We start from the raw sequence: 23,393 nt of genomic DNA on the forward strand, positions 1-23,393 counted from the left end.
GATAGAAAAAAGGAGTAATATAACTATTGAGAAAGAACGCAGAGATAAAAGGGGCGATAAACCCATTATCCTGAAAAATGTTCCAACTCCTAGCCTCTTTCCACTAAGAGAATCCATGCTCGTGAGCCATTCATCGTATTAAAGAAAAGCAAAAGGAGAAAACCAAGAAAGGGCAAGTTGTAAAGATGCAGGTTGGGAAAAACTCAGAAGGTGTAAAAAGGTTCAAAATAATATGTTGAAAATAAAGGCTGCGTATCCAGAGAATAGAACAGAAGAAATCCTATCGACGGCGTAAAGAGGTTGTAGAAAAGTAAATAAAATGGATATGTGTGAAGTTTCTATTTATTGGTGCGCGGAAGAATGAGAAGGTCCCATTAGCATGATATGAGGTTGATGTGGTTGTCATTTAGAGTCGAGCAAGCCAGGAGCATTTTATGAGGATGGAATACAGTGCTGACGACTGGGGAGGATCGGGTATGGTGCAAAAAGCTGCTATGAGGTTCGAAGGTAGATAGATGAGTGCCGTCAACATTGAATGTCTTGACTTCACGGCGATTGGTTCCGCTAACAAGCAACATGTTAGTTTAGCTCCAAAGGGGTTGATGAGATAGGGGCAGACATACATGGTGAAAACCGGGGCGTGTTCATGAACACCTAGGGTACGCAGGGTGTCTTTGGTTGCCTGCGTTGATTCGATCGAGTGATCCATTCTTAGATCCCAGAGTCGGACTTCACCATTGCGGCTACCGGAGACCAATTCTCTGACTCCGCCTCGTTGCATGTGTACGTTGGTAATCCACTGTTTGTGTTCTCTCCAGACCTTAACCATTGCCGTGGTTGGTTTCAGGCGCTGGTCGAAAACACGAACTGCACCATCGCCAAATCCTGCAACGAAGATGTTACCCGCTACTTGGTCGGAGGTCAGGGACGTAATGCATGATCCGGAGCGAGCAGATATATCCTGGATTTGACTGTTAGTTATGACATGGACAATAGGTTGGAGGGTATAACCGTACTGTTGTGCAAACTTCGGTGGCCGCATTCCATACTCGGATAACCTTCACATCCCCCGCTACTAGCGCTTTGCCTTGACCTTGTTGCCACTCAAGGACGAGTCCGGCATTTTTATTACTGGGTATCAACTCAGGCAAAGCGCGGAACGCTGTGAGAACCTTGACATTTTTACTCGATTCGTAGCTGCGGAATAGTTTTAATACGCCGTCAGAGGAGCCTGTCATTAAAAGAGCTTGGTCATCTTCGTTAATGAAACGGACTTCATTAATTTTTGACCCTAGAGGGTTGCCATTCGAGAATCGGTTGAGATATGTATTTGATTGCCAATCCCAGATACTACATCGGTTAGCGATTATGATTGATACATAGGGAAACAGCAAACAAGCTTACCATATTGTGTCCCTATCGTCAGCCACTGCAAGATGGTCTTCGAATTGGTGGAAACACATCTTCATTGGCTGAGTGGAGTTGTTTATGAGAGAAACCGAGTTATCCCAGCGAGAACTACCAGCTCGAGTCTTCATTGGCTGCGTTTCAACAATGATTCTTTCATTCCTGCCTCGTCGCCAGAGGCGTTCGTTATAGTCTGAACTACCGGGCTCATCCGGTTCATTAGGTTTCATTTGGGGTTCTCGGAAATACTGTAATGAGGATGTTAGTTAGTAGTTCATAAATGACTCAGGTGATTCATAGTAATGCATACCTCTGTTGACCAATCTAAGAACTGACTAACCAATGGAATAACAGGTTCTTCTTTCACATCTCTAAGTTTAAATCCTCTAGAAGATGGGGTAGGTGCTTGTTGGTATGATCTAGCGGAGGCACGCTGGTCATTGACCTCTGGAGGCCGAGTCCACTCAGCAGGTGCGCGACCCCTAGGCGTAACTGTAACACGGCCCTTCGGCACTTGGGGTTTAGCAAACGTAGTGGAGTTGGGGGAGCCTGGAGGCTGAGGACTATTTGATGAAGAGCCAAAGGCCATATTTTTAAGGGATGCAGCGACACTAGCTGTCCTTCTTAAGCTTAGGGAGAGATATCCTTCTGGCTTGGGTGCTTGTTGGCTCGGAGGGGTCTTGGGTCTAGCGTTATCAATGGACTCCTGTTGTTGTGTTTTCTTTGATTGAGCGCGGGTATATAATTCCAGAATGTCCTCCCTTGCTTTCCTAGCCAAACCACCGAGCGGTGATTCTAGAAGAGTTTTGTGGACATAGTCAACGATAATGCCGCCATCCTGCGCGACGTCTGGATGCGGATCGACAGATAAGATAAGAACCAGCTTCCAAATTGAACCGATCACAGTGCCTTGAGAAACACCATTCTCAGATGGTTGAGGAGGGGACATTAGCGGGGATCCGGTGGGTTGAGTTGTTAGGACCTGCTTCTCTTCCAATAGCTGCTCATATGCTGCAACTATGAATTTATTTTGATATCTTTTGACAAAAGTTGATACGAAAACCAGGAATTCCTTTCGCACAAGAACGCTACCATCAGAGCCCATTGGGAGTACTGCCATAGCGAGATACTCTTCGATCTGGGCTACTTGATCGGTAAGGTCTGGGATGCCAATGAAGCTGGTGAGGGCATGGAGCATTGCTGCTCTAACTTCTGGAACAGGGTCGGCTGCAAGTTCGCAGAGCTTGGGTGGCGCAGAAGCACGAATACCCATCCACTTTGCCTCCGGGAAGTCATTCCACAGCATACTGAGGCATAAACATGACCATTGCCGTAGTAAGGGGTTTTCAGTATCCAATAGGTGAGTCAAACATGCCTCAATTAGTTCCGGGGACAAACAAACATGCTGTCCCTGAGGGTACTGCTTGCAGAAGATAGCAACAATAAACGCACACATGGCCCTGTGATCGCTGACATTTGCAACGGGTATGGGAGAATTAGGATGGAGTATGGTAATAAAGTAGTGGATGCCATTGTCTTTGAGGAGATCATTCTGTACTGTATGATCAACTGCCATTATCCTGGCCCAGATGAAGACCATGACAGGCTTAAGCTCCTGGGCAGCACTTTGGAGTAGTTTGACAACATAAGGGAATATACCGATGCTAAGAGCGAGGTGAACAGCCCACGGGCCGAGGTCAAGGAACCCACTCAAGAGAATCAATGCCCTTAACCGGTGAGCTTGACTGAGCAAAACCTGGAGGACAATAGGGAGTTGATCTGGTGGGTTCTTTTCTGTAGGCCCGGAAGAGAGGTACACCTCAAAAGCCGTAAGTTGCTCAGCAAAGAATGGGGAATGCTGGTATTCGTAGTGTCTGGTGCCTTCTTCTTGTTCAATGAGAGCCGGAAGTTGAGCCAGGACCATTTCAACAGCCAAATCCCAGCTTTGCCACAACGGGTGAGTATGTGTAATGGGCAGTTTCGGTGAAGAAATTGGATGACATTCGTGAGTTCTCATGATACGTTCGCTGAGTAGGAAATTCCGAAACAAAGCAGCAACCATGAGGTCTTGTCGGAAGAGCTTCTTGAATAGGGGGCGAGGAAGGGTGTTCCAAGCAATGGTATCTGTAATTGCCGTGAATATCCAATTAAGTTCACCCAGCGGACTTCTTCTATCCTGTAGGCGTCCCGGAACCCTAAATTCATCCACACAAAGACTTGTTTGCAGTGGATTTTGAAGCACAAAGTACCTCAAGGCTATCTCGATAGGGGTGGTAAGACAACAGGTGAAGAGATCTGCAGGGAGGTCAGGGTTTGTTGGCAAGGTTTCGTTTTTCTCACAAGCAGCAAGGAGAATGCAATCGCCGTAATTTTGGAGGGATGCAATAGGATCTCTCTTGCGAGCTTCCGCATTTTCCTTCTCATGCTTTTCGAGAAAGGCATGGAAGTTTTGAACAATGTTACCCGCATGAGAAACATCGAATACAAACAAGCTGGGACCAGCAAGCCATGTCTGCAGGTCGTAAAGGGAGACAGGGATATATTGAGTGTAGTTCTTGTTGAATACCCAGATTTCGCCAGAAGGTGTGGGCAGCGGGACTCCGTGACCGTTGTAATGAAAGAGAACCCTTTCATCCTTTGCATTTCGTCGGAGGGAAATACAAAATTTCTTCGTTTCCTCCACCGAGGGGTCCAAGTACTGCTTGTATCGTGTGCGCAGACTGAGTGTTTCGTACTGTTCCTGTAGCTTCTTTCCAATCTGTTCCATAACCTTATTCTGCGCTCCGGTCGTGGAAGTTGGATCTACCCAGCATTCGAGTTTCGCTGAGGGGTTTGTTTTGACTACATCTGGTGGATCTACTCCGATGTTGAGGCAGATAGCAAGTGCAGCGGAGACAGTCTTCAGTCTATCTCTCATGCGCCAATCCTGGCTTCTCCAGACTTCGTCCGGTTGTTTCGGGATGCCATTGGTATCATGTCGCTTTTCAGTAAAATACATGTAAAAGTTCTGCAGAGCAGCCATTGTCAGCACAAGGAACTACAAAAAAGGCTGGGACTCAAACTCACAGAGTTCAAGACCTTCAAGTATTCACTGGAGGTGTATTCCTCCTGCCAGCCATGGCGGAGCTGAACATCTTCTTCCTCACCTCCTAAAGCCCTGACATCAGGACCAAGGTCATGCCAATGTTCACTTTTTGCCCGAATCAGAGCAGGCTTCCGCCTGTTGCCGTTGATATTAGGCCTCGAGCGCGGCCTCGACTCGTTCGCAGAGGAATGTGAGTCTTGTCCAGCGTCATCAATTGACCTCGAACTACTAGGGAACTGGACGGCGCCACTGGTGGCTGATCTATGGTGACCTCCGTTGCTAGACGTAGACGGTTGGATGCCCAGATTGGAAGCTTGCGGGTCGGCGGTAGCCTCGAAAGACACTCGGACCGTCTTGCTCTGGCTCGAGCCAGGAGTTCTCTCTACCTCCTGCGTCATACTGTAGCGCGGGTGAGAAGGCGCATTTCTGCTCATATCAAATTCGGCGGTTCGGTGGTGGGCGTGGGTATTGTATCTAGAGGCGCACCGGTTAGTATTGCGTCAGAGCATGAGCCTTCAAAATGACAGCTGATGCTTTTGGACTTTCCAGGCAGGCAAGAAAAGGGTCCATGACACCAACAACATAGAGCTGTGCTACTGAGATGCCCAACCAGCTAATATGGGGGGGAACTTACTTGGAGAGCCCAAGACCTGCCTGTTGACGTTGCAGCGTCTAGTGGAGAAGTGTGCGAATCGAAGCTCTCCAGAGCATGTCAGAGAGAAGGATCACAGCATCCACAGCTCCTAGCTCATCTCAGGCCTTGATATCGAAGCAGCCCACTCTCCTCGACGGCTTCTTGTTTTTTCTTTCGTGTTCAAATATCAAGAGATTCACTGGAAGGTCGACAAAGGCCGAAGCCGCTTTGGGAAGGCTCCGACGGATTATCGATAGTCCGCCATCAACACGTGAGGATGCTTAGTAATGTGTAACGTGCAGTTGTTGGAGGCTGAAAGAAGATAAAAAGTTGATAGATGACGGGCGAGGATGGTGAGGACGGCGAGGACGGCGTTGGCGGCAGGTTCATATGTTGGGATGGAGGTAGACGGAGGCGGTGCAGCTAACTGAACATGCATTCTTTGATATGGAGGTAGGCTAAGGAGCCTTTCCATTGTTCACCGAGTCCTATTTGCTAGCTCGCCGTTGTAGCTTTTTGGTAGTTAGCAGTAGTACCACCAAAAACCAGTAAAGGAGGAAGGGCCTTGTTTCATTCAATTAATGCATGAATAGTCCTCTCTATCGTATCAATTTGGTAGGATACCAAGTCTTCAAAACCTTGAGCACTCCACTTCCTCGCATGTCAACAGGGGAGCCATCGCAAGCTTCGTTTGATTCCCTACCAATCGCCTGGCTCGTAAGCTCGCAAAAACCACGCGGACAAGGGCCTTGAGCTTTGCGAAGGAAGAGCCGACCAGCATCGTTTTACCTTAAATATACGAAGACTCCTTCTCGTACGATGTCTTGCTGTGAAAATTCGCCATCGTCTTCCAGCGAGACCAAACAGTCTCCGTCTCCAGGCCAGAAAGAAGATTCTCAGCCTCAGGGAGTTCTAGCCAGCTTGTCTCCAGTCCTCTTTGCCCTGCTTCACAGTTCTTGCTGCTGGCTTCCGGTGAGTTCTCTAGACGGTATATCTAGTTGTTCAACCAAGCTAACCGCCGTCTTTTATTCTGCAGGTTGTCCTTGACTTCCTATCAATTGGAACCGCGTCAGTGAGCATCTTCGAGCGCTTTCGGCCTGCCTTCCTACTCTTCACTCTTCTCACGCTTGGGTGGAGCGTGTACCGTAGCGGATTTGATAGTCGCAATCTTCGTCGAATAGCCGTGTCTGGCATATTCTTGCTGTGGCCTCATATATCTAGCTTGCTTACGCAGCCACAATCTCACGACGAGGGATACAAGAGCTGCCATTGAGGGAAAAGACCTATACACAGAACCAGAATACAAAATACCTACGGATACCCTCGCAAACATGTCATTTTGCGTGGTACGACCTACAAGACTGCCCTGGACCCGCCAGCTTCCTAGGGATACTTCGTTCTCCCACAAATTCCGCTCTGCTATACCTGCTTCACTCACGATGATACGGTTTGCACACCATTGCGCAAAGTCCCAAAAGAGTGACGAGCCCATATTGTCCCTGGGATTCTGGAGTTCACGGCCGACTTGGAAGCGGGCTGGTGTCAACACGTTCCGGTGCCTGATCGGGTGCAGCCTAGGTGACTTTTCTGCCATGTGGTTCCTGCAGTCATGCTATCCTGGCATTGGAACCGGTCTCATCATGGGAATAGCAAGTACGTCATAACCCTGGTTGTTATTTTGTAGGTCTGCACATGCCCATGCTAACATACCGTGCAGTGGCCTCGGGACTAACATCGTCCATGCTCCTGGAGACTGTACTACTGCGATTGGGCCGCGACCAACTGTCATGGAAAGCTGCAGCCAAAACGGCAGCGGGCATGAGCCTTGTGTCGATGCTCGGGATGGAGACCGTGCAGAACCTGGTGGACTACCACTTGACCAGTGGCGTGGTTGCGTTTGACGACCCATCCTTCTGGCTGGCTGCAGCTGCATCTGCCGGTGCCGGGTTCCTCGCACCCCTCCCATACAATTACACTCGACTGCGGAAGTACGGGAAGGCGTCATTGACCAGCCCCGTTTCCTCACCACCCTCGATGCGGCTGGAGTGGCTAGCTATATAGGAGCCCCGTTATTGCTCTGATAAGCTTTGCATCAGGCATCTCTTGTTTTTCCTGCTCTGCCCAGCGGCCTGTACCTCTGCCTGTAGCTCTCCCACCCCCGGTCCTTTTACTTTTTGGACACCTCCCCCGTCGTGTACATAGCATCTGCCATCTAGCAATCTAGCTACTCTAGTGCCGCCTCCCTGCTTAGCCTGCCCAATCGACCTAGCCCTTATCTTGCCCTCCCGCCCGCCCGCCCGGCACCTTTATACCGGATTAACCTTTCTGCGCTTAATCAGATCGCGGCCCCTGACTAAGCGCCGCCGACTAACCCGATTCGTCGACCCCCTGACGAGCTTCCTCGCCGTCTTTTTCTGGCAGCGAAAAAAAAAGGCGAGCAAGAGAAAACGACAGCGAGGCCGAACTTCACTTCTTCATCTCCTTCACGCCCGCATCCTCGTCTTCCCGCCGCTGCGCCAGGTCCTCACGGTCAAGGACGCAGCGAAAGAGCCTCTCGCCCGCCGCCGCCGCCGCCGCCCTCTCCCTGCCCGTGGGCTCCCTCGCTCTGTCGTCAACGTCAGCTCCCAATGCTTATTTCGTCTAGTACTACGATTCTGCAGCCGATCGCGCGCGCTCGATGAATGTTTGGGTCAGGAACACCCACAAGACTCCCTTGGAACGACCGATCGCTTAGCCACTCCTTCACTCGCACGCTGCCGGCATACGACGTCTATACAACCTGTCCGATCGCTTCTCCGAATTCATTCTAGTTCCCTCTTGTTTCGTTGTAATTCGGCTTCGGTTGCCCTGCCGCTCGCCCTGGCTAGTGAACAGGCGTCAGGACGGCATCCTCGATTCGATCCAAACGGCGATTTCCTGCCCGTCAGGGGCCCTTTAACACATTTAACGACCGCCTTCGTTTCATTGTTGCCGTGGATGTCTATACCTTGCGTTCTCGATATTTGATCAAAAATTATCCTTTTTTTTGTTTTTTTATTTTTCTTTTCTTTTCTTTTCTATCCCTGTTCGAAACCGACCATCTGGGACGACGGACGACTCTTTGCTCGCTTCTTTCTTCTCTTTCTCTCCCTCCCTCTCTTCCTCCCTCCCTTTCTCTCCCTTCGAACCGTGGTCTCTCTGCTGGGGAGAGGCTTGACGCTCGTTTAGACTCGATCATTGAAAATGTCCTTTTTTTTCAAGTCGTCGAAAAAGAACCAGCACCAAAATCAAAGCCAGACCCAGAGCCATGCTCTGAACCACAACCAGCCCGCTCCCTCTGGGGCTGCAACGAGGAACATCCATACATCTGAAGGGACGGGATCGGTTCCAACGTCCAGCCTGTCCAGTTCGCTAAATGGTATCCGAGAGATAGAGAAAGATGTTGAGCCGGTTCAGCAGTTTGGGCCAAGCACCGGCCCCATACCAGCTCCCGGTCAAGTAAACTCTTCATCAGCCGGCCCGGTTCAACTGCCCAATGTACGCAGAGATCGGGCGGATTCAGAGCCAAAGGTTCGTTTGCCAGCCTTGCTTAATGACTTAAAAAAAAAAAAAACTTTTTTTTTCNNCCCTTGCACTCGATTGAGTGTCTAATGCTTATTTTTGTAGGTACTACGCAGCCAGCCCGTTAATGGCATACAGGCACCTTCTGCTGCTAATCATGCCCTCTATCCTTGGTCGCAACGACGCATGAACTTCCCTTCGCCGCAACTCACACCTTTCCCTCGATATGGAGCCGCTATCAACGCCATTGCCTCTGCTGAGGGTGATATATACTTAATGGGTGGCCTGGTAGACGGTTCAACTGTTAAGGGCGATCTATGGATGATAGAAAACAGTGGGAACAATTCCACCTGCTTTCCAATCTCACCTGTCACCGAAGGGCCAGGCCCCAGAGTTGGACATGCTAGTTTACTAGTTGGAAATGCTTTGATTGTTTACGGAGGTGATACGAAGATCCATGATAATGATACCCTTGATGATACCTTGTATTTCCTCAACACTTGTGAGTACAATGAGGCTGCTCTTAATATGTTTATGGACCGTAAGTTTAGGGTGCTAATTGGTTGTTTTTACAGCTTCTCGACAATGGTCTTGTGCCGCCTCCCCGGGCCCTCGTCCGCCTGGAAGATATGGACATTCATTGAACCTGCTTGGGTCAAAGATCTATGTCTTTGGTGGTCAGGTGGAGGGCTTTTTCTTTAACGATTTACTTGCTTTCGATCTCAACGCCATGAACAATCCCGGAAATAAGTGGGAATTCCTTCTTAGAAACAGCCATGACGATGGTCCTCCTGTTGGACAGGTTCCTCCTGCGCGAACTAACCACACAATGGTTACTTTCAATGACAAACTTTATCTGTATGTCATCCTCTTTGTTCTATAGATTCAAATAGTCGCCATGCTAACGAGAACAATAGATTTGGAGGTACTAATGGTGTCCAATGGTTTAACGATGTCTGGGCATATGATCCCAGAGGCAACTCCTGGACGCAAATTGATTATGTTGGGTTTACTCCAACTCCGAGAGAAGGCCATGCCGCTACCCTGGTTGGCGATGTGATGTACGTTTTTGGTGGACGAACAGAGGAAGGTGTGGATCTTGGAGACTTAATTGCATTCCGCATCTCGATCCGACGATGGTATTCTTTCCACAACATGGGCCCGGCACCCTCCCCTCGATCAGGTCACAGCATGACCACCCTTGGGAAAAACATTATAGTTCTTGCTGGAGAGCCAAGTTCTGCTCCTCGGGACCCGATGGAACTTGGTCTCGTCTATGTTTTGGATACTACTAAAATTCGATACCCTAATGACCAACCTACCTCCCCTACTGGAGAACGGCCACCGCCTCGGAGAGTTGCGCAGAATGAAAGGACTGGCGGTCAATCCGGGCGTACATCCCGTGAGGCTCAACATGTTATTCCTGATGCTCAGCGCCGGGGACCACCTGGCCCAGCTAGGGATCCTAATGGAAGCCCAGCCGGTGGCTCCAGGTTACCAAGAGCCTCGATTGCTCAGACACCTGCCGGACCACCTCCATCAGGCCAAGCACCACATCCCAGAACTAATGCCATTCCTTCACAAGCAAAAAAACAGCAACAGCAACAACATCCTCACCAACAGCAATCACAGCAGCAAACACAGCAACATCCACATCAGCAAATGCAGCAGCAAACGCAGCAACATCAGCAACAGCCGTCATCCGGAAAGCCTGATAGAAGTATTTCTTCTTCCTCAGATCACTCTCGGCCCTCTGAGAAAGATCGACAGCACAGCCGAGATACATCAGTTCATGGTAGTAATAGAGGAACGCGGGAATCCAGCCCAATGACTGCTGCTACTCGCCAACAGCACTCATCATCACGGCTTTCTGCACGCGCAATGGAAGCCGGAGAAGCCGCCCCCATGGTAACTCCTGCACGGCAACGGTCCCTTAGACAGCAAAGACAGCAAAACTCGATAGACAGCGTTGACGATTCAATACTCGCATCCGAAAACAGGGCTTATAGGAATTCCAGGAGTCTCGCAGATGAACCACGCTCACCACGTCTTACCGCCCACCAGGAAGCTTTGATAAAGGAGTTGGAGACCATGAAAACGAAGAATGCATGGTACGTATCTGAACTTGCGTTAGCTCGCAAGGCAGGTTACACTCCATCATCCACTCCTGGTACTTTTGAAGAGAGATCGGTAGACGCCTTTAACGAAGGAGATCGTCCACTGGTGGAAATGTTACTTGCCATGAAGACTGAACTTGCCAAGATGCAAGCCAACGTTGATCGTCAAGCTAGCATTGCTTCCAAACGGGTTGCAGAAGTCGAACACCAGCGAGATATAGCTTTGAATGAAGCAGCGTATGCTCGTGCTAGGCTTGCTGCTCATGGTGGAGGTGGAGGCAGCCAGGGTGGCACGCCAATGTCTGAGATGAGCAATCGTGATCTTGACGAAAGCAACTCCCAGCGCACGACCGAAATAACTCGGCGTCTAGCTCTTTCTCTAACAGTACAGAATGAGTTGAAGGCGAAGGTTGAATCATTGTCTTTAGAACTTCAGGAGGAGAAACGTGCAAAGGAGCTGGCCGAGGAACTCCATGAGATGACGAACAAGAGGCTCACTGAGTTAGAACTTCAGAATAATCCTCTGGAGCTGGAGAGTATGCGAGTAGAACTACATCAGATCCAGTCCTCGTACCGGGAGGAGGCCGCTGCACGCTCTGAGGCTGAAGCTGCGCTGAAAATGCTTCAAGTTGACTACGCTGAACTTGCTGAGAAACATGAAGATATTTCTAGCCGTATGGAGAATCACGGATTAAATGTTGTATCTCTTCGAGACGCGGTGCAGGCATCTGTTGCCAAAGCAGAGCTTATGGAGCGAAAACTTGAAGAGGAGCGCCAGCATCGTGATACTGTGGAGAGGAAGTTGCTGCAGTTGAGAGCAGAGCATGAAGAACGCACCAACGAACTGGAAAACACTGCTAGACGACTTAAGGAAGCTGAAGAACTGGCTGATACCCATGCTAAGGAGGCTGAGAGCCACAAGATTGCTCTTCTTTCTGGATTCGACCGTGTAGTCAGTAGAGGCTCTGACAAGGGCAACTCACTGGCAGATCAACGGGTTGCTGTACTTCAGTCCCAGGTTGAGCGCGCCAATGAGCTAGTGAAGACAAGCCAGCTGGCTGCGGACTCTGCTGCTGAGAAGTTACGTCGTGCTGAAGAGCGGATTGCTGGTCTAGAAGCCTACCAGGAACAAAGCAGCAGGGAAGGACTACAGCTTCGAAGACAGCTCCAGGCCGCACTGAAGGAGAACCAGACGCTCAGCATTGAGAACCGCGATGTGAAGGCTCAGCTTGAGAATCAGCAGCGTGACACTAATGCGTTGGCCATCCAGCACGGAGCTCTCAAGGACCTGCTTGGTGAGCGTGGCGTGAACATGTCTGATAGCAGACGGTCACCTCTGCTGGATTCACCAGGCTCACGCTATGGAACACCTGAACAAAACCGACTACGCGAGCTCGAACAACAGTTACAGTCCAGCTTGAAGGCTCACGAGGAGACCAAGTCTAGCTTCGAGTACCGAGAGCAGGAAGTGGGCCGTGCTTATAATGAGAAGCTCGAGCAGCTTGAGAATGACTACCAATCCGCCGTCCACTACGTAAAGGGAACAGAAAAGATGCTGAAACGCATGAAAGAAGAGCTGGCGAAATATAAGTCCCAGACGGCCAAACTGCAGGCTGAGCTAGCCGAAGTGTCTAACAACCCGGAAGCTGGGGCTTCACGGGAGGCACCAGCACCCGCTGAGTGGGAAGCTGAGCGCGATACCCTGCACCAGTCCATCACCGATCTTCAATCATCCACGGCAGCATCCATATCGTCCCTTGAGAACAAACTGTTGGCCGTCCAAGCAGAGCTTGCTTCCGTACAGAAGAAGTACGACGAGTCTCGCAACGAGCAAGAGGCCCTACAGGCCGAACTCTCAAGCACCACGGAGAAGGGCATGCGCGATCTCGAGCAGCTCAAGAAGGAGAACCTCCTCCTTGAATCTCGCGCAATGGACGCCGAGAAGAAAGTGTCAATGCTTCTGGACCAGGTTGAATCCTCCGTGACCAACTACCGCCGTCAATCCCAACAGGTAGCCAACAGCATGAACTCAAACGGGGCCAACCTAAGCCGTAATGCCAGCAACGCTTCCAGCGCTGCAAACGCCAACCACACCAACCGGTCGCGAGCGGACAGCAACGTCTCGCAGGACGATACGCTTTTGAACCACCGCGGCTCGCTGGCGCTGGACTCTCTGGCGAACGAGCTCGATGCGCTTCGCAGCCACTGGGAGACGGCAAACCGCAGCTACAGAATCAGCACGCAGTTCGACTTTGATCAGACGCCTACGAAAGAGACCTATGGCGAGGGCCTAAGCGACAGCCTCGCTAACTGGCGCCGTCGTCTGGACGAGGAGGAAGCTCGCGCCGACGAACCAAGCTCCAGCCAACACCAGCAGTCTTCAACCATCCCGACGTCCCAAGCCGCGCAACCCATCGCCGCTGGTAACATACTATGAGCCAAAACAATGACATGACCTTTGTCCTTCTTCGGGTCTATCCATACATATTATTTTTGTGTATTAATATAGCCACTAGCCTTTGATCCGGCATCCATCTTAGCGGTTATCTTCACTCACATATCCCCCTTACTTCCTCCTCGCCTTTTCTCACTTTCCTCTTTCTTGTTTCTTCTTTCTATACTCTTCCTATCCTTTTTTACTCCCAATCTATGTTCATGTATTCCCAATCTCACCTTTATCATTCTTGTTATTCCCGTTTCATCTCTTTGCCTTATCTCCTTTCTTCTCTTCGCTATTCCCTCGTTTGCCTTCTTGCCCTCCTTACTTTCCCCCACTTCTTCTCACTCCATTCGCAGGCTCGGCTGGACTCAACGAGGCTCACTGTATCAAATCAACGTCTTTATCTTCATTCCCGTTTTTACAGTTTATTTGATTGTTTGTTTCTGCTTTTCTTTCTTTTTTTCTCTAACCCTCTTGTTCCTATCGTTGTCGTCTTTCACATAATGCTGTTTACGCCCCCCCGTCTATCCTGCTTGACTCTATTATGCCACTTGTTTGTCCTCGTCTTCTTCTAATTCCCCTTCGGTGGACTGGGTCTTTTTTTTGTTTCTTTTCTTTTCGTTTTTACTTTTATTTCCTTGTTTATGATATGAAATGTCCTTTGCCATAAAATAATCTTTCTCTCTCCCTGGATAATTAGGCGGGCAGGATCGATGTAAAGCGGCAAAGGTATCAAATGGCAGCTCCCTTTGTTCATCCCAGTTTTCTTCTCTTTTTTTGCCCTTTTTATTACCATCTACGTCTACATTATATCTATTTGATGCCGTTTAATCTTATTATTACTTACACCTGAAAATAAATAAAAGAAAAGGAAAAAAAATAAAGGAAAAAAGTAACTTGTCGATATGCCTTGGTCGTGGGTCTGTCCTTATGATAAGGTGGTCGCTTGTCATGCCTGGTTGACCGACACCCTGTTTCGGCATAATTCATCAGAATAGCATCATCACAATAGACCGGTAGTTGTAGCTAGGTATGATGACCTGACAGCGAGGTTCAATCAAATAGTTGATCAGTCAGGGCAAGGATGATCATTGAATCCCTGTATTCTCTTGAGGGCTGTGCTTGCTACGCCAGTTTTCTCCTCTTGTGCTCCGTCCCCTCAGCCAATATAAGTAGGTTTCCCCGGTCAGCTCTGCTCCGTACCACCATACAGAGCAAACCAACTACTAATGCAATGTATAGAGTAGCTACTAATAATGCATATAACATATTCAAGACGAACCAGTTGAAACGCCTGGCATGTCGGCCGATGGTCCGATCCGCCTCGGAGAAGGCCAAGGGAGCGAGATTTGTCGTTGGGCGGCGAATGCAGGGGGGCGGTGAAAGCGAACGACTCCGGCCTGACAGTGGCACGTTATCTCATGTATAGTTGTGTATACCTAAGGGATAACTGCGGGCCATCCTGACAGGGTCAGAAGTCAAACCTGGTGAAGATGAAAGGGAAAAGTGACTTGTCTTTCGCTTTGTCCTGGTTGTATCTAATAATAATGGGTGGTTCCCCCTCAGGTCTAGAAGGTTGAATCGATGCTGGGCGCGGAGTAAAAGTATCGAAGTATCAAAGTAACCTGCAAGCGGTAGAAGGAAGAGACGGAGCGAAGAAGAAACGACCCCTGTTGGGCTCCCTCGTCTCCGCAGCTTATCACTGGCGCAGAAGCCGTCGGATGCAGCCGTGGAGAAGGCGAGGGAAAAGGGGGTAGACATGCTGCCGGCGAGCGATGAGACAAGACATGGGCGATCAGGCTTGGAGGGAACTAAGGTCAGTTAGCTAGTTAGGAGCAGCTGACTCGCCACAGAGTGACCGCCAGAGGAACACCGCGGTGAATAGAGCCGCCAAAGGGGGGGGAGAGAGTAGCAGTGACATTGACATTGATAGGCGATAAATAATAGTTAGCAGTAGAAAGCGACAAGCAGGCGATAACTAGAGAAGAAGAAAGCGGAAGTTCTGCTGAGCTGACTGACCTTCGCCCAGCCACGTGACCCCAGGGCGTCTTTTCTGCCTTTTCTCTCTGCTTCACCGACTTCCGCCGACTTTCTTCTTCTTCTCCTTCTGCTCGACATCGACGACCAACGACGACGACCGCCACGACGACCTCTCGCTGCGTGCTGGCTCAAGGGACGCCCCTTGACCTCCATCAGACCCAGGACAGCTCCAGGTCCTCCTCCTCCCTCCCGCAGGGGCAGACAGACAGGTATGTCGGACTTCTCTTGCTTCTTGGCGGTGACGCTGGCGCTGCTGCTGCTGCCCTTCAGTTAGCCGCCGCCCCCCAAAAAAAAGGATAAAAAAAGCCAGCCTCACCACTTCAACCTCACCTTTCAACCACCCAACTCCCGCCACTTCATCACACATTAAACACCCATCCACCCTCACCTTTCAGGCCTCGAGAGGGCCTCTCCCTCCTTCTGCCTTGTTCTTCTTCCCCTTGTTCTCCTCTCGCGTCTGCTCTGCTTGTTTATATCGAAGTGAGAGAGCCTGGGAGAGCAAAAATCTTCCACCTTGCTAACCTGCCTCTTCTGCTGCTACCAGCTACCACATCTCGGCCCGTTGCATAACCTGAACCGTTTTTTTTTACACTACCTGCCTTGCCTGCAGGGAAGACAGACTGAATACAAATACAAGAGCGAATATTAAAACGCCTCATCCGTTGAGCAGTGTTTCACACGCACACACTACACGTACATACATTCAGAACCCTTCTCTCTCCCTCAAAAAGCAGTCTTTTGATTACTGCTTCTGGTATCCCTCACGATGACGACCATGGTTAGTCTATATAGGTTCTTGGGGAGGAAATATGGCTTGAGCTAACGACAGATAGGATCTCCGTGTTGGAAACAAGTATCGTATTGGTCGAAAGATCGGAAGTGGCAGTTTCGGTGATATCTACCTTGGTGCGTACAGTCCTTCCTACAACACACGTACACACTGATATGTCTAACGATATGTGCAGGAACAAACATCATCTCTGGCGAGGAGATCGCCATCAAGCTTGAGTCTGTGAAGGCCAAGCACCCACAGCTCGAATATGAAGCCCGTGTCTACAAGTCTCTTGCCGGTGGAGTTGGCATTCCATTTGTTCGCTGGTTCGGCACTGAATGTGACTACAATGCTATGGTCATCGACCTCCTTGGTCCTAGCTTGGAGGATCTATTTAACTTCTGCAACCGCAAGTTCTCTCTAAAGACCGTTCTCTTGCTCGCTGACCAGCTCATCTCGCGTATTGAGTACATCCACGCAAAGTCCTTCATTCACCGTGATATCAAGCCAGACAACTTCCTTATGGGCATCGGAAAGCGTGGTAACCAAGTCAACGTCATCGATTTCGGTCTGGCCAAGAAGTACCGTGACCCAAAGACTCACTTCCACATCCCTTACCGTGAGAACAAGAACTTGACTGGTACTGCCCGTTATGCCAGTATCAACACCCACTTGGGTGTCGAACAATCCCGCCGTGACGACATGGAATCCCTCGGATACGTCATGCTCTACTTCTGCCGTGGATCTTTGCCGTGGCAGGGACTAAAGGCCGCTACCAAGAAGCAAAAGTACGACCGTATCATGGAAAAGAAGATGACCACTCCAACCGAGGTTCTCTGCCGTGGATTCCCCAACGAGTTTGCCGTCTACCTAAACTACACCCGTTCTCTTCGCTTTGACGACAAGCCAGACTACTCCTACCTCCGCAAGATCTTCCGTGATCTCTTTGTCCGCGAGTCGTTCCAATACGACTACGTATTCGACTGGACCGTCTACAAGTACCAGAAGAACGCCCAGGCTATTGCTCAGGCCACTGGAAACGCTGGTAACGGCCAGGAAGAGGATGAACGCCCACGCCGCATTGCCAACGCTAACGTTGCTTCTGGAAACCCGGCCATCCAAAACAAGCCCACCGTTATGGCCCCTCGCCGCAAGGTGATGGACCGTGGAGCTTACGAAAACCCAGATGCGAACCGTGCAATTGGCGGAAGCGATAGGATGTGAGTATCTGCAACCGTTGGTTCCGAGTAAGGAACAGACCCTCCCCTTTCTGCCAGTGAGCTCGTGCTTTGAAGTGGTCCGTTTGACGAAGACGCTTGGGCTGGCCTGCACGGAGAGGGACAATCTCTTTTCCTTCTTGTGTTTTCCATCGAAAATCTGACTAATGTTATAGTTTTCGGCGCTAGGCTTCGTTCCGCTTCTAAAGGTGGTTCTAACCTTATGGGTATCGGTGGTTATCATTCATCCCCTTACCACCGTTCATCGAAGCGGGATGATGGTAACAACGGCACTCAGTGGTAATCATCTAATAAGCAACACAGTTTTTTCTTCTTTTAATGATTTGAGTGGGATATTCTTTCCGCAAGAGGGGGGGCATGTTGGGAAGAATAACTTTTCCACACATACTGCACCCCCCAATGTCCTCTCATGTCTACCATTTTCATATCCTGAACTTTGGGAAAAGATCATTTTTATCTACCCTATCGTTCAGATCTGTCTGTTCTACAACTCTCCTCCCTTGTCATGACTGTTTATGCTTCGATCACATCAATTTTCTCTCCTATCATCTTGTCTGCTTCCTGGCCTGCATCTCGAATCCACCATTTCAACTGACCGGCACCGACATCAACACCGGCCCTTTTTTTACTATCCTTCCTCCTCTCGTGGATTATTAATACCAACATGGGACCTCGAGATGCAACCAAGCAGCCGTCTTATCTTTCGTGTTCGAGCAGAACTACGTCATATTCATCATCAAGGGGGGCAGAGCTTTTTCAGACAGACATTCTTTTTGGCAGGATATCGTCTTTTAACAGTTTCATTGGGCATGGCTGTTGACGATCCTGCCTCTCCATAATGACCGAGGATTGAATCATCAGATACGGAACCGGGTTTACTCTTTTTTTACACTTCAACAAAAAAAAAAATCAGCAACAACACAACATACCAGGGCAGCATCTTCAGTTAATCGACATCAACCTCGCCAGGGCGCCGTATTGTGTTATTATCCGGCTTCTTCCATCCTCGATCATCCAGGCATTTCTTATCTGTTTTCCCTTTTTTTTTTTCATCCTAGCATCCCCCTTTTCCCCCATGCTTACGTTTTTTCATCATCAAATTGACGTTTCCTTAGCTTGTTCATACCATGCTTTCATTTCCTAATTTTCTTTTGTTTTACTCTGCTCTATTCTAATGAAGGGGACGCGAGGACAGGGGATGGGCAGTGGAGAAGACTGCACGTTGAGAGTTGAGAGGAACACCGGGTATGGGTATGGTCGAGGAGCAGCAAAAAGGCACCGATATTTACAACGTTCGACATCCATTATTTTAAACATTGATCACAATACTACATACAGCCTCCGTCTTCTTCGGGTGGTTGGCTCTTATGTGTATATGTGTGTGTGTATCGGTACCCTTCGAACGCAACTCCACCTTCCCCTCTCTCAACAACAAAGTGGTACACGGCGACGGAATATGGCTAGGGTCGCTTCCGGGGTGGTATCGTGATTTTGTTTCTTGTTCCCCTACGTCACTGATTTTCAATGCATGCTTTTGCTTTCTTGTTTCTTTCTATTGTTTTGCGCCCGATCAATCTCCCCTTAGCACACACACCCAGCACAGCGTTATTCTTTTGAGAGACAAGTATTTTTTTAAGGTCATTTCACATTCAATTCGGAAAGGCAGCTCGAGCAGTGGTGGGCGATGGATCGGATTCGATTTGGCAAAGGAGAGCACGCGTGAGGATGAATTGCTTTGCACAACCGGGGACGAGGGGAGCAAAAATGCTGAATTGACCTGCCCGATTAGAGATGATCTTTCTTTTTTAACTCTGTTTCCATTTTGTCCCTTGTTTTTTCACGTCTCTCTTTTACTTGCACTGCTTCATTTCCATTAACTAATTAAGCCAACTAAATAACCTAACTTGCCCATCAGCAAATCCAAACATCTTACGCTCGCTACCCATACTCGAACCCGAGTCTATCTAAGTATAGAGTAAATTCCGTTGTAGCTAGTTCGTTAGCTAACTAACCAGTCAGTTACGTCAAAGCCGAGGAAGGGGGATCGCTAACAAGGTAGCTAGTTACGTTAGATAAAACGACCAAGAACAGCCAGAACAAGGCATGAAACAAACACCGGGACAAACCCAGCGGGAACCGGGAGTTCTCCATCTTTATCTTATTACTCTTCCATATTCAGCTCACGGGTGATGTAGTCAGTTACCTGATCACCGGCGGACCCTCGCTTCGAAAGCAGTAGTGTGCTCCGTAACCCGCTGTGGATGCACGGCCGGCTGGGTGCTCATCCTCCTGCTGCCCCATAACCATATCTCGACTTCGCCACTGCGAGAAGATTCCGATGATGAAGCCGATGATGAAGCCGGTGGGTGAATCGGACGGACGAGTTCATGCGAGTAAGTAAGGACCCGAGAGAATTAGGTACGGCTATGCATGCACCGTGCTGTAAGCTATTTATGTACTTTTTGTCCCCTCCGCCCGGGAAGCGTTCCGCCAACTGCTATTATTTAGTTGCATCGCAACATTAATGTTAGTTAATAATGTTAATGCTTAAACACCATGGCTAGCTAGCTAGCTAGTTGGTTGATGCTGGCGGTGTTTTAACTACTTCCCCGATGTGCACGAGCGGAAGAATACGAAAGGAGCCCCCTGAGTTAAAATTGTTTTGATGAACGAACTGCACTACGCTGGAGGTAAGTACCACATTAGCCGAACCGAACCTTCAGAGAAATAATGGATTAGAAGCAGGAAAGGAGGCCCAGAAGGCCACCGGTTAGTTAAGCAGGCGGCGGGTAGCAAGGTAGGTTAGTAGGGAAGGGCAGGCAACGAGGTAACAAGCCAGGCTGCCTGGCTGGCCAGTTGGCGTTCGTAGAGCGCCCGTATTCTACTTACCATTTCGTTTAGTTGGTTACCTTTCTCGGCAGCCATTTTGGATAGGCAAGTATAGCTAAAGCAGTTAGGGTACTTAGCTTGTTAGTTGGCTGGGGTCATGGGTATGTATGATTTTTTTTTTTTTGATATCCAGCTTCCCGACGGGGTATGGCCTGGACGGGTAGGAGGAGATGAAGCACCCCTGCCAGGAACTCGAGGGAGTATAAAATAGCATCTCAGGCCGGCAACTAGTTAGACCACCTTAGCTAGGCCCCGGCTTCATTAAAAAACTACCGCATTATTTTGCCGCCTGGAGAAGGGGAAAAAGCCACTCGAGGCTTGGTTTGGGGAGTGGGATGTGCGGTATCTTGGTTGCAGTTGAATATTAACCAGACTCGTAATCAAGCGCCTGGTCAAGGAAGAAGCTATCAAGGAAGAGAGGAAATTGAGCAAGGAGAAAAGGGTGGCCAGGGCTGGAGGAGGCGCTTCTGTCATAGCGGGTGGTCGTCGAAACGGGCGCCCTTGGCGGGACACAAGGGTGTCGTTATATGTGGCGGCTGCAGCAGATGTACGTAACTAGCAGAAGTCACAGGAGGAGGTCTAAACTGTCTGTGTAGCAGGTAACAGGTAGCAGGTACTCCGTAGCAGGTTGGACATGTCCCAAGAGGTTTTAGGTTACTCCGTTGTATACTTGCACGCTACACTGGTCTCCATCGAGCAACTACCAGGCCTGCACTTAAGGTAGATAGATGCCAAAGGGAGGGGTGGGCCATGGATCGTGGGATGCGACGGGATGGAGCCGTTAAATCTGCAGCCAGGGGTGAGGTAGTAAACCACCTGCTTCGTTCGCATGGTCTTTTCGATGTGGTGCAGCAGTTCTGCACGCAGTTTGACGCAAGGTCTGGCCCGGCTTCCCTGGGCTGAAGAAAGCAACAAGGTGAGAAGAAGGATGGTTGGTTGGTTAGAAAAGTAGCTAGTTAGTTAGGCAGATGGGGGGATGGATGGCCTGGGTTTGATACGTTTGGGCTTGGTTTGAATGTTTCTTTTTTAAACCGGCCGCATCATTCGCTCGCTGGCTGTTCGTCCGATAGCCCTCGCTCTTATTATTGTTTAAGTATTGCATCTTTTCGTCCTTTTCCGGCTTTGCTTTTTCCTCAACTTGGCTCGCCGTTGACCAGGACGGGGCAATGGAGAAGGGGGGTCTGCGACGGGGCCGTTAGCTGGTGGCTGCTCGATGGCTTATCTCTGGGTGGCCGCTGAGGGAGGAGGGCTGGGCTGATGAACCAGGGATGCCATGCCTCCTGGTTGTGAGCTGGCTTAGGGCAGCGAGCCAACTGGACAGGAAGACCAGACAAGCCCATGGAAGGTTGACTCTATCGGGGACTATCTCGCACTAGCTATGGATTGTCGTCACCATAAGCGGCAAAGGTGGCTTGCCCGGACACGAGATTTCAGATTCCCCATCTTCCTTTTTTCTCCTGACGGTTCGTAACGAGGTGCAAGTTGGGAAGAAAAAAGCAAGCCCTTTCTTGGTCGAGGAGACTCCAGGTGACTGACTGACAGAGAAGAGAAGAGAAGAGAAGGCCAGAGTGATATTGATAGAAGACGAGGCGGAGGCAGAAGGAAAAAGAAAGGAAAAGAGGGACCCGATATCAAAATCCAAACGATCATCCTGAGCATCATCCTTGACCTTCTGGCTCTCGGTCTCTCTCGTCTCTTCGCACATATCATTCTCTTCATCTCTCGTAATCCCTGTTGTTAACTTCCTGTTCCCCACACCCTTTTTTTGAAATCCACATTAGACCGAGAGCCTTGCATATCAGAACGCAAGTCTGTATATTTATATATATATTTCAAACTCCCCGGGTGTTCGAAGCTGCTGCATCTTGCCTCTTTCCCCTTACTGAGCTGCTGCTTGCTTTATCGTTTTCGAAATCGTCTCTTTCGTCTCTCCGGCCGGAATTGTAGCTCTCGTCGTCCATCATGGAATACCCGTACTTCTCGTCTGCTCCCCAGCAGGCGTATCCATATTACGGCCAGCAGCCACCTCAAGACCCTTCACAGGAGCAGTTTGTATCGTTGGTGCCAGGACCCGTATGCTTCCATTTTTTTTTCCTCCCTGTCCTTTTTGTTCGTCGTCTGTAGTTTTTATATCGCAGCTTTCAAGGTTGTTCTTGCCCCGTGCAAGGGGTAGTTACTGATATGCATAACTAGGATCAGCAACAACAGCAGTTCGGCCCTTCTTTCCAGCAATTCGAGCAATATCAGTTCAGCCATCCTCCTCTTCAGGGCCAGATTAACGGGATACCTTCGGCGCATTATCCGAGACAGTCTGTCGAAGCAGTAACGAGCGGTCCATCGATACCCACTGCTCTGGGAAGAGAGATCAAGCAGGACTCCATCGATTCGAATGCCTTTCCACAGTCCATCCCCAATGAGAATGGGGAGGATGGCCAGCAAGATCGTGATCCCCGTAGCAGCAGTGAAGAAAAGGACAGCAATATGACTCCAGCCCAGAGTCGCCGGAAGGCCCAGAATCGAGCTGCGTATGTTCAGCCCGCCCACGATATGATGTGTGAAAAAAAGTGAAGAGACGTTCGATATATACTCACATGATGACCAATTTATAGCCAGCGAGCCTTCCGTGAACGCAAAGAGAGACGAGTCCGCGACCTCGAGCAAGAATTGACGGAGTACAAGCAGAACTTCTCCAACCTGCTCGAAGACAACGAAGTACTCAAGCGTCAAATGGCAAAGGTAGCCACTGAAAACGAGATCCTCCGCGCAACTTCAAAAGTAGCCCACTGCCATTCTCCTGCTCATGAGCCCGAGCCCACGACTACGGGACCCATGATATATTCCCCCAAGGACTACAGCAGCACTGCCAGCACCGTCAGCGGAGGCAGCGGACCGTCCTTAGAACGTGAGAAGCACGCCAAACCAATCCATCCGATACGAGTCTGTGAAGTCACCGGTGAGAGACTGTTAGATGCGTCCGCTACCTGGGACTTGATAGTCAGCCATTTGTCAGATTCGGGCGCCAAACTGGATGTGCAGGACATATACGACCGGTTAAAAGGGCGTGCTCAGTGTGACGGCACAGGCCCAGTCATCGGAGAGTCACAGGTTATCAAAGCAATACAAGATAGTATTGCTGCTGGCAACGACGAGCTGATCTAGAGAATATTCTCTGCTTATGCTTCTGCTTCTTGGTTTTTTGTTTGATGGTGGGTTGGATTTTACGGGTGTTGC

The 23,393-nt window shown here is 49.7% G+C and overlaps 6 protein-coding genes across 6 annotated transcripts; 4 read left to right on the forward strand and 2 right to left on the reverse strand.

Moving 5' to 3' along the window:
- Window positions 1–406: 406 nt before the first annotated feature.
- TRV_06101 (uncharacterized protein) lies at window positions 407–4,890 on the reverse strand (the record flags this gene model as incomplete). The annotated part of the gene is made up of 5 exons (XM_003019767.1): window positions 407–1,015; window positions 1,050–1,350; window positions 1,405–1,655; window positions 1,718–4,444; window positions 4,474–4,890. The coding sequence occupies 5 exons, from the start codon at window positions 4,888–4,890 to the stop codon at window positions 407–409; spliced, it is 4,305 nt and encodes a 1,434-aa protein (XP_003019813.1).
- Window positions 4,891–5,945: 1,055 nt separating this feature from the next.
- TRV_06102 (uncharacterized protein) lies at window positions 5,946–7,187 on the forward strand (the record flags this gene model as incomplete). The annotated part of the gene is made up of 4 exons (XM_003019768.1): window positions 5,946–6,098; window positions 6,163–6,194; window positions 6,361–6,779; window positions 6,811–7,187. The coding sequence occupies 4 exons, from the start codon at window positions 5,946–5,948 to the stop codon at window positions 7,185–7,187; spliced, it is 981 nt and encodes a 326-aa protein (XP_003019814.1).
- Window positions 7,188–8,348: 1,161 nt separating this feature from the next.
- TRV_06103 (uncharacterized protein) lies at window positions 8,349–13,220 on the forward strand (the record flags this gene model as incomplete). Its single annotated transcript, XM_003019769.1, has 4 exons — window positions 8,349–8,642; window positions 8,805–9,207; window positions 9,242–9,524; window positions 9,560–13,220. 4 exons carry the CDS (start codon window positions 8,349–8,351, stop codon window positions 13,218–13,220), a joined length of 4,641 nt encoding a protein of 1,546 aa, XP_003019815.1.
- Window positions 13,221–16,029: 2,809 nt separating this feature from the next.
- On the forward strand, window positions 16,030–17,556 carry TRV_06104 (uncharacterized protein; the record flags this gene model as incomplete). The annotated part of the gene is made up of 4 exons (XM_003019770.1): window positions 16,030–16,041; window positions 16,097–16,169; window positions 16,229–17,255; window positions 17,331–17,556. 4 exons carry the CDS (start codon window positions 16,030–16,032, stop codon window positions 17,554–17,556), a joined length of 1,338 nt encoding a protein of 445 aa, XP_003019816.1.
- Window positions 17,557–21,534: 3,978 nt separating this feature from the next.
- On the reverse strand, window positions 21,535–21,867 carry TRV_06105 (uncharacterized protein; the record flags this gene model as incomplete). The annotated part of the gene is made up of 1 exon (XM_003019771.1): window positions 21,535–21,867. The coding sequence occupies one exon, from the start codon at window positions 21,865–21,867 to the stop codon at window positions 21,535–21,537; it is 333 nt and encodes a 110-aa protein (XP_003019817.1).
- A 257-nt stretch (window positions 21,868–22,124) lies between these two features.
- Window positions 22,125–23,321, forward strand: TRV_06106 (bZIP transcription factor (Fcr3), putative; the record flags this gene model as incomplete). The annotated part of the gene is made up of 3 exons (XM_003019772.1): window positions 22,125–22,235; window positions 22,356–22,687; window positions 22,772–23,321. The coding sequence occupies 3 exons, from the start codon at window positions 22,125–22,127 to the stop codon at window positions 23,319–23,321; spliced, it is 993 nt and encodes a 330-aa protein (XP_003019818.1).
- Between the last annotated feature and the right edge of the window lie 72 nt (window positions 23,322–23,393).

Source organism: Trichophyton verrucosum (assembly GCF_000151505.1).
Source record: "Trichophyton verrucosum HKI 0517 chromosome Unknown contig00670_1.f1.exp, whole genome shotgun sequence".
NCBI classification, from domain to species: Eukaryota; Fungi; Ascomycota; class Eurotiomycetes; order Onygenales; family Arthrodermataceae; genus Trichophyton; species Trichophyton verrucosum.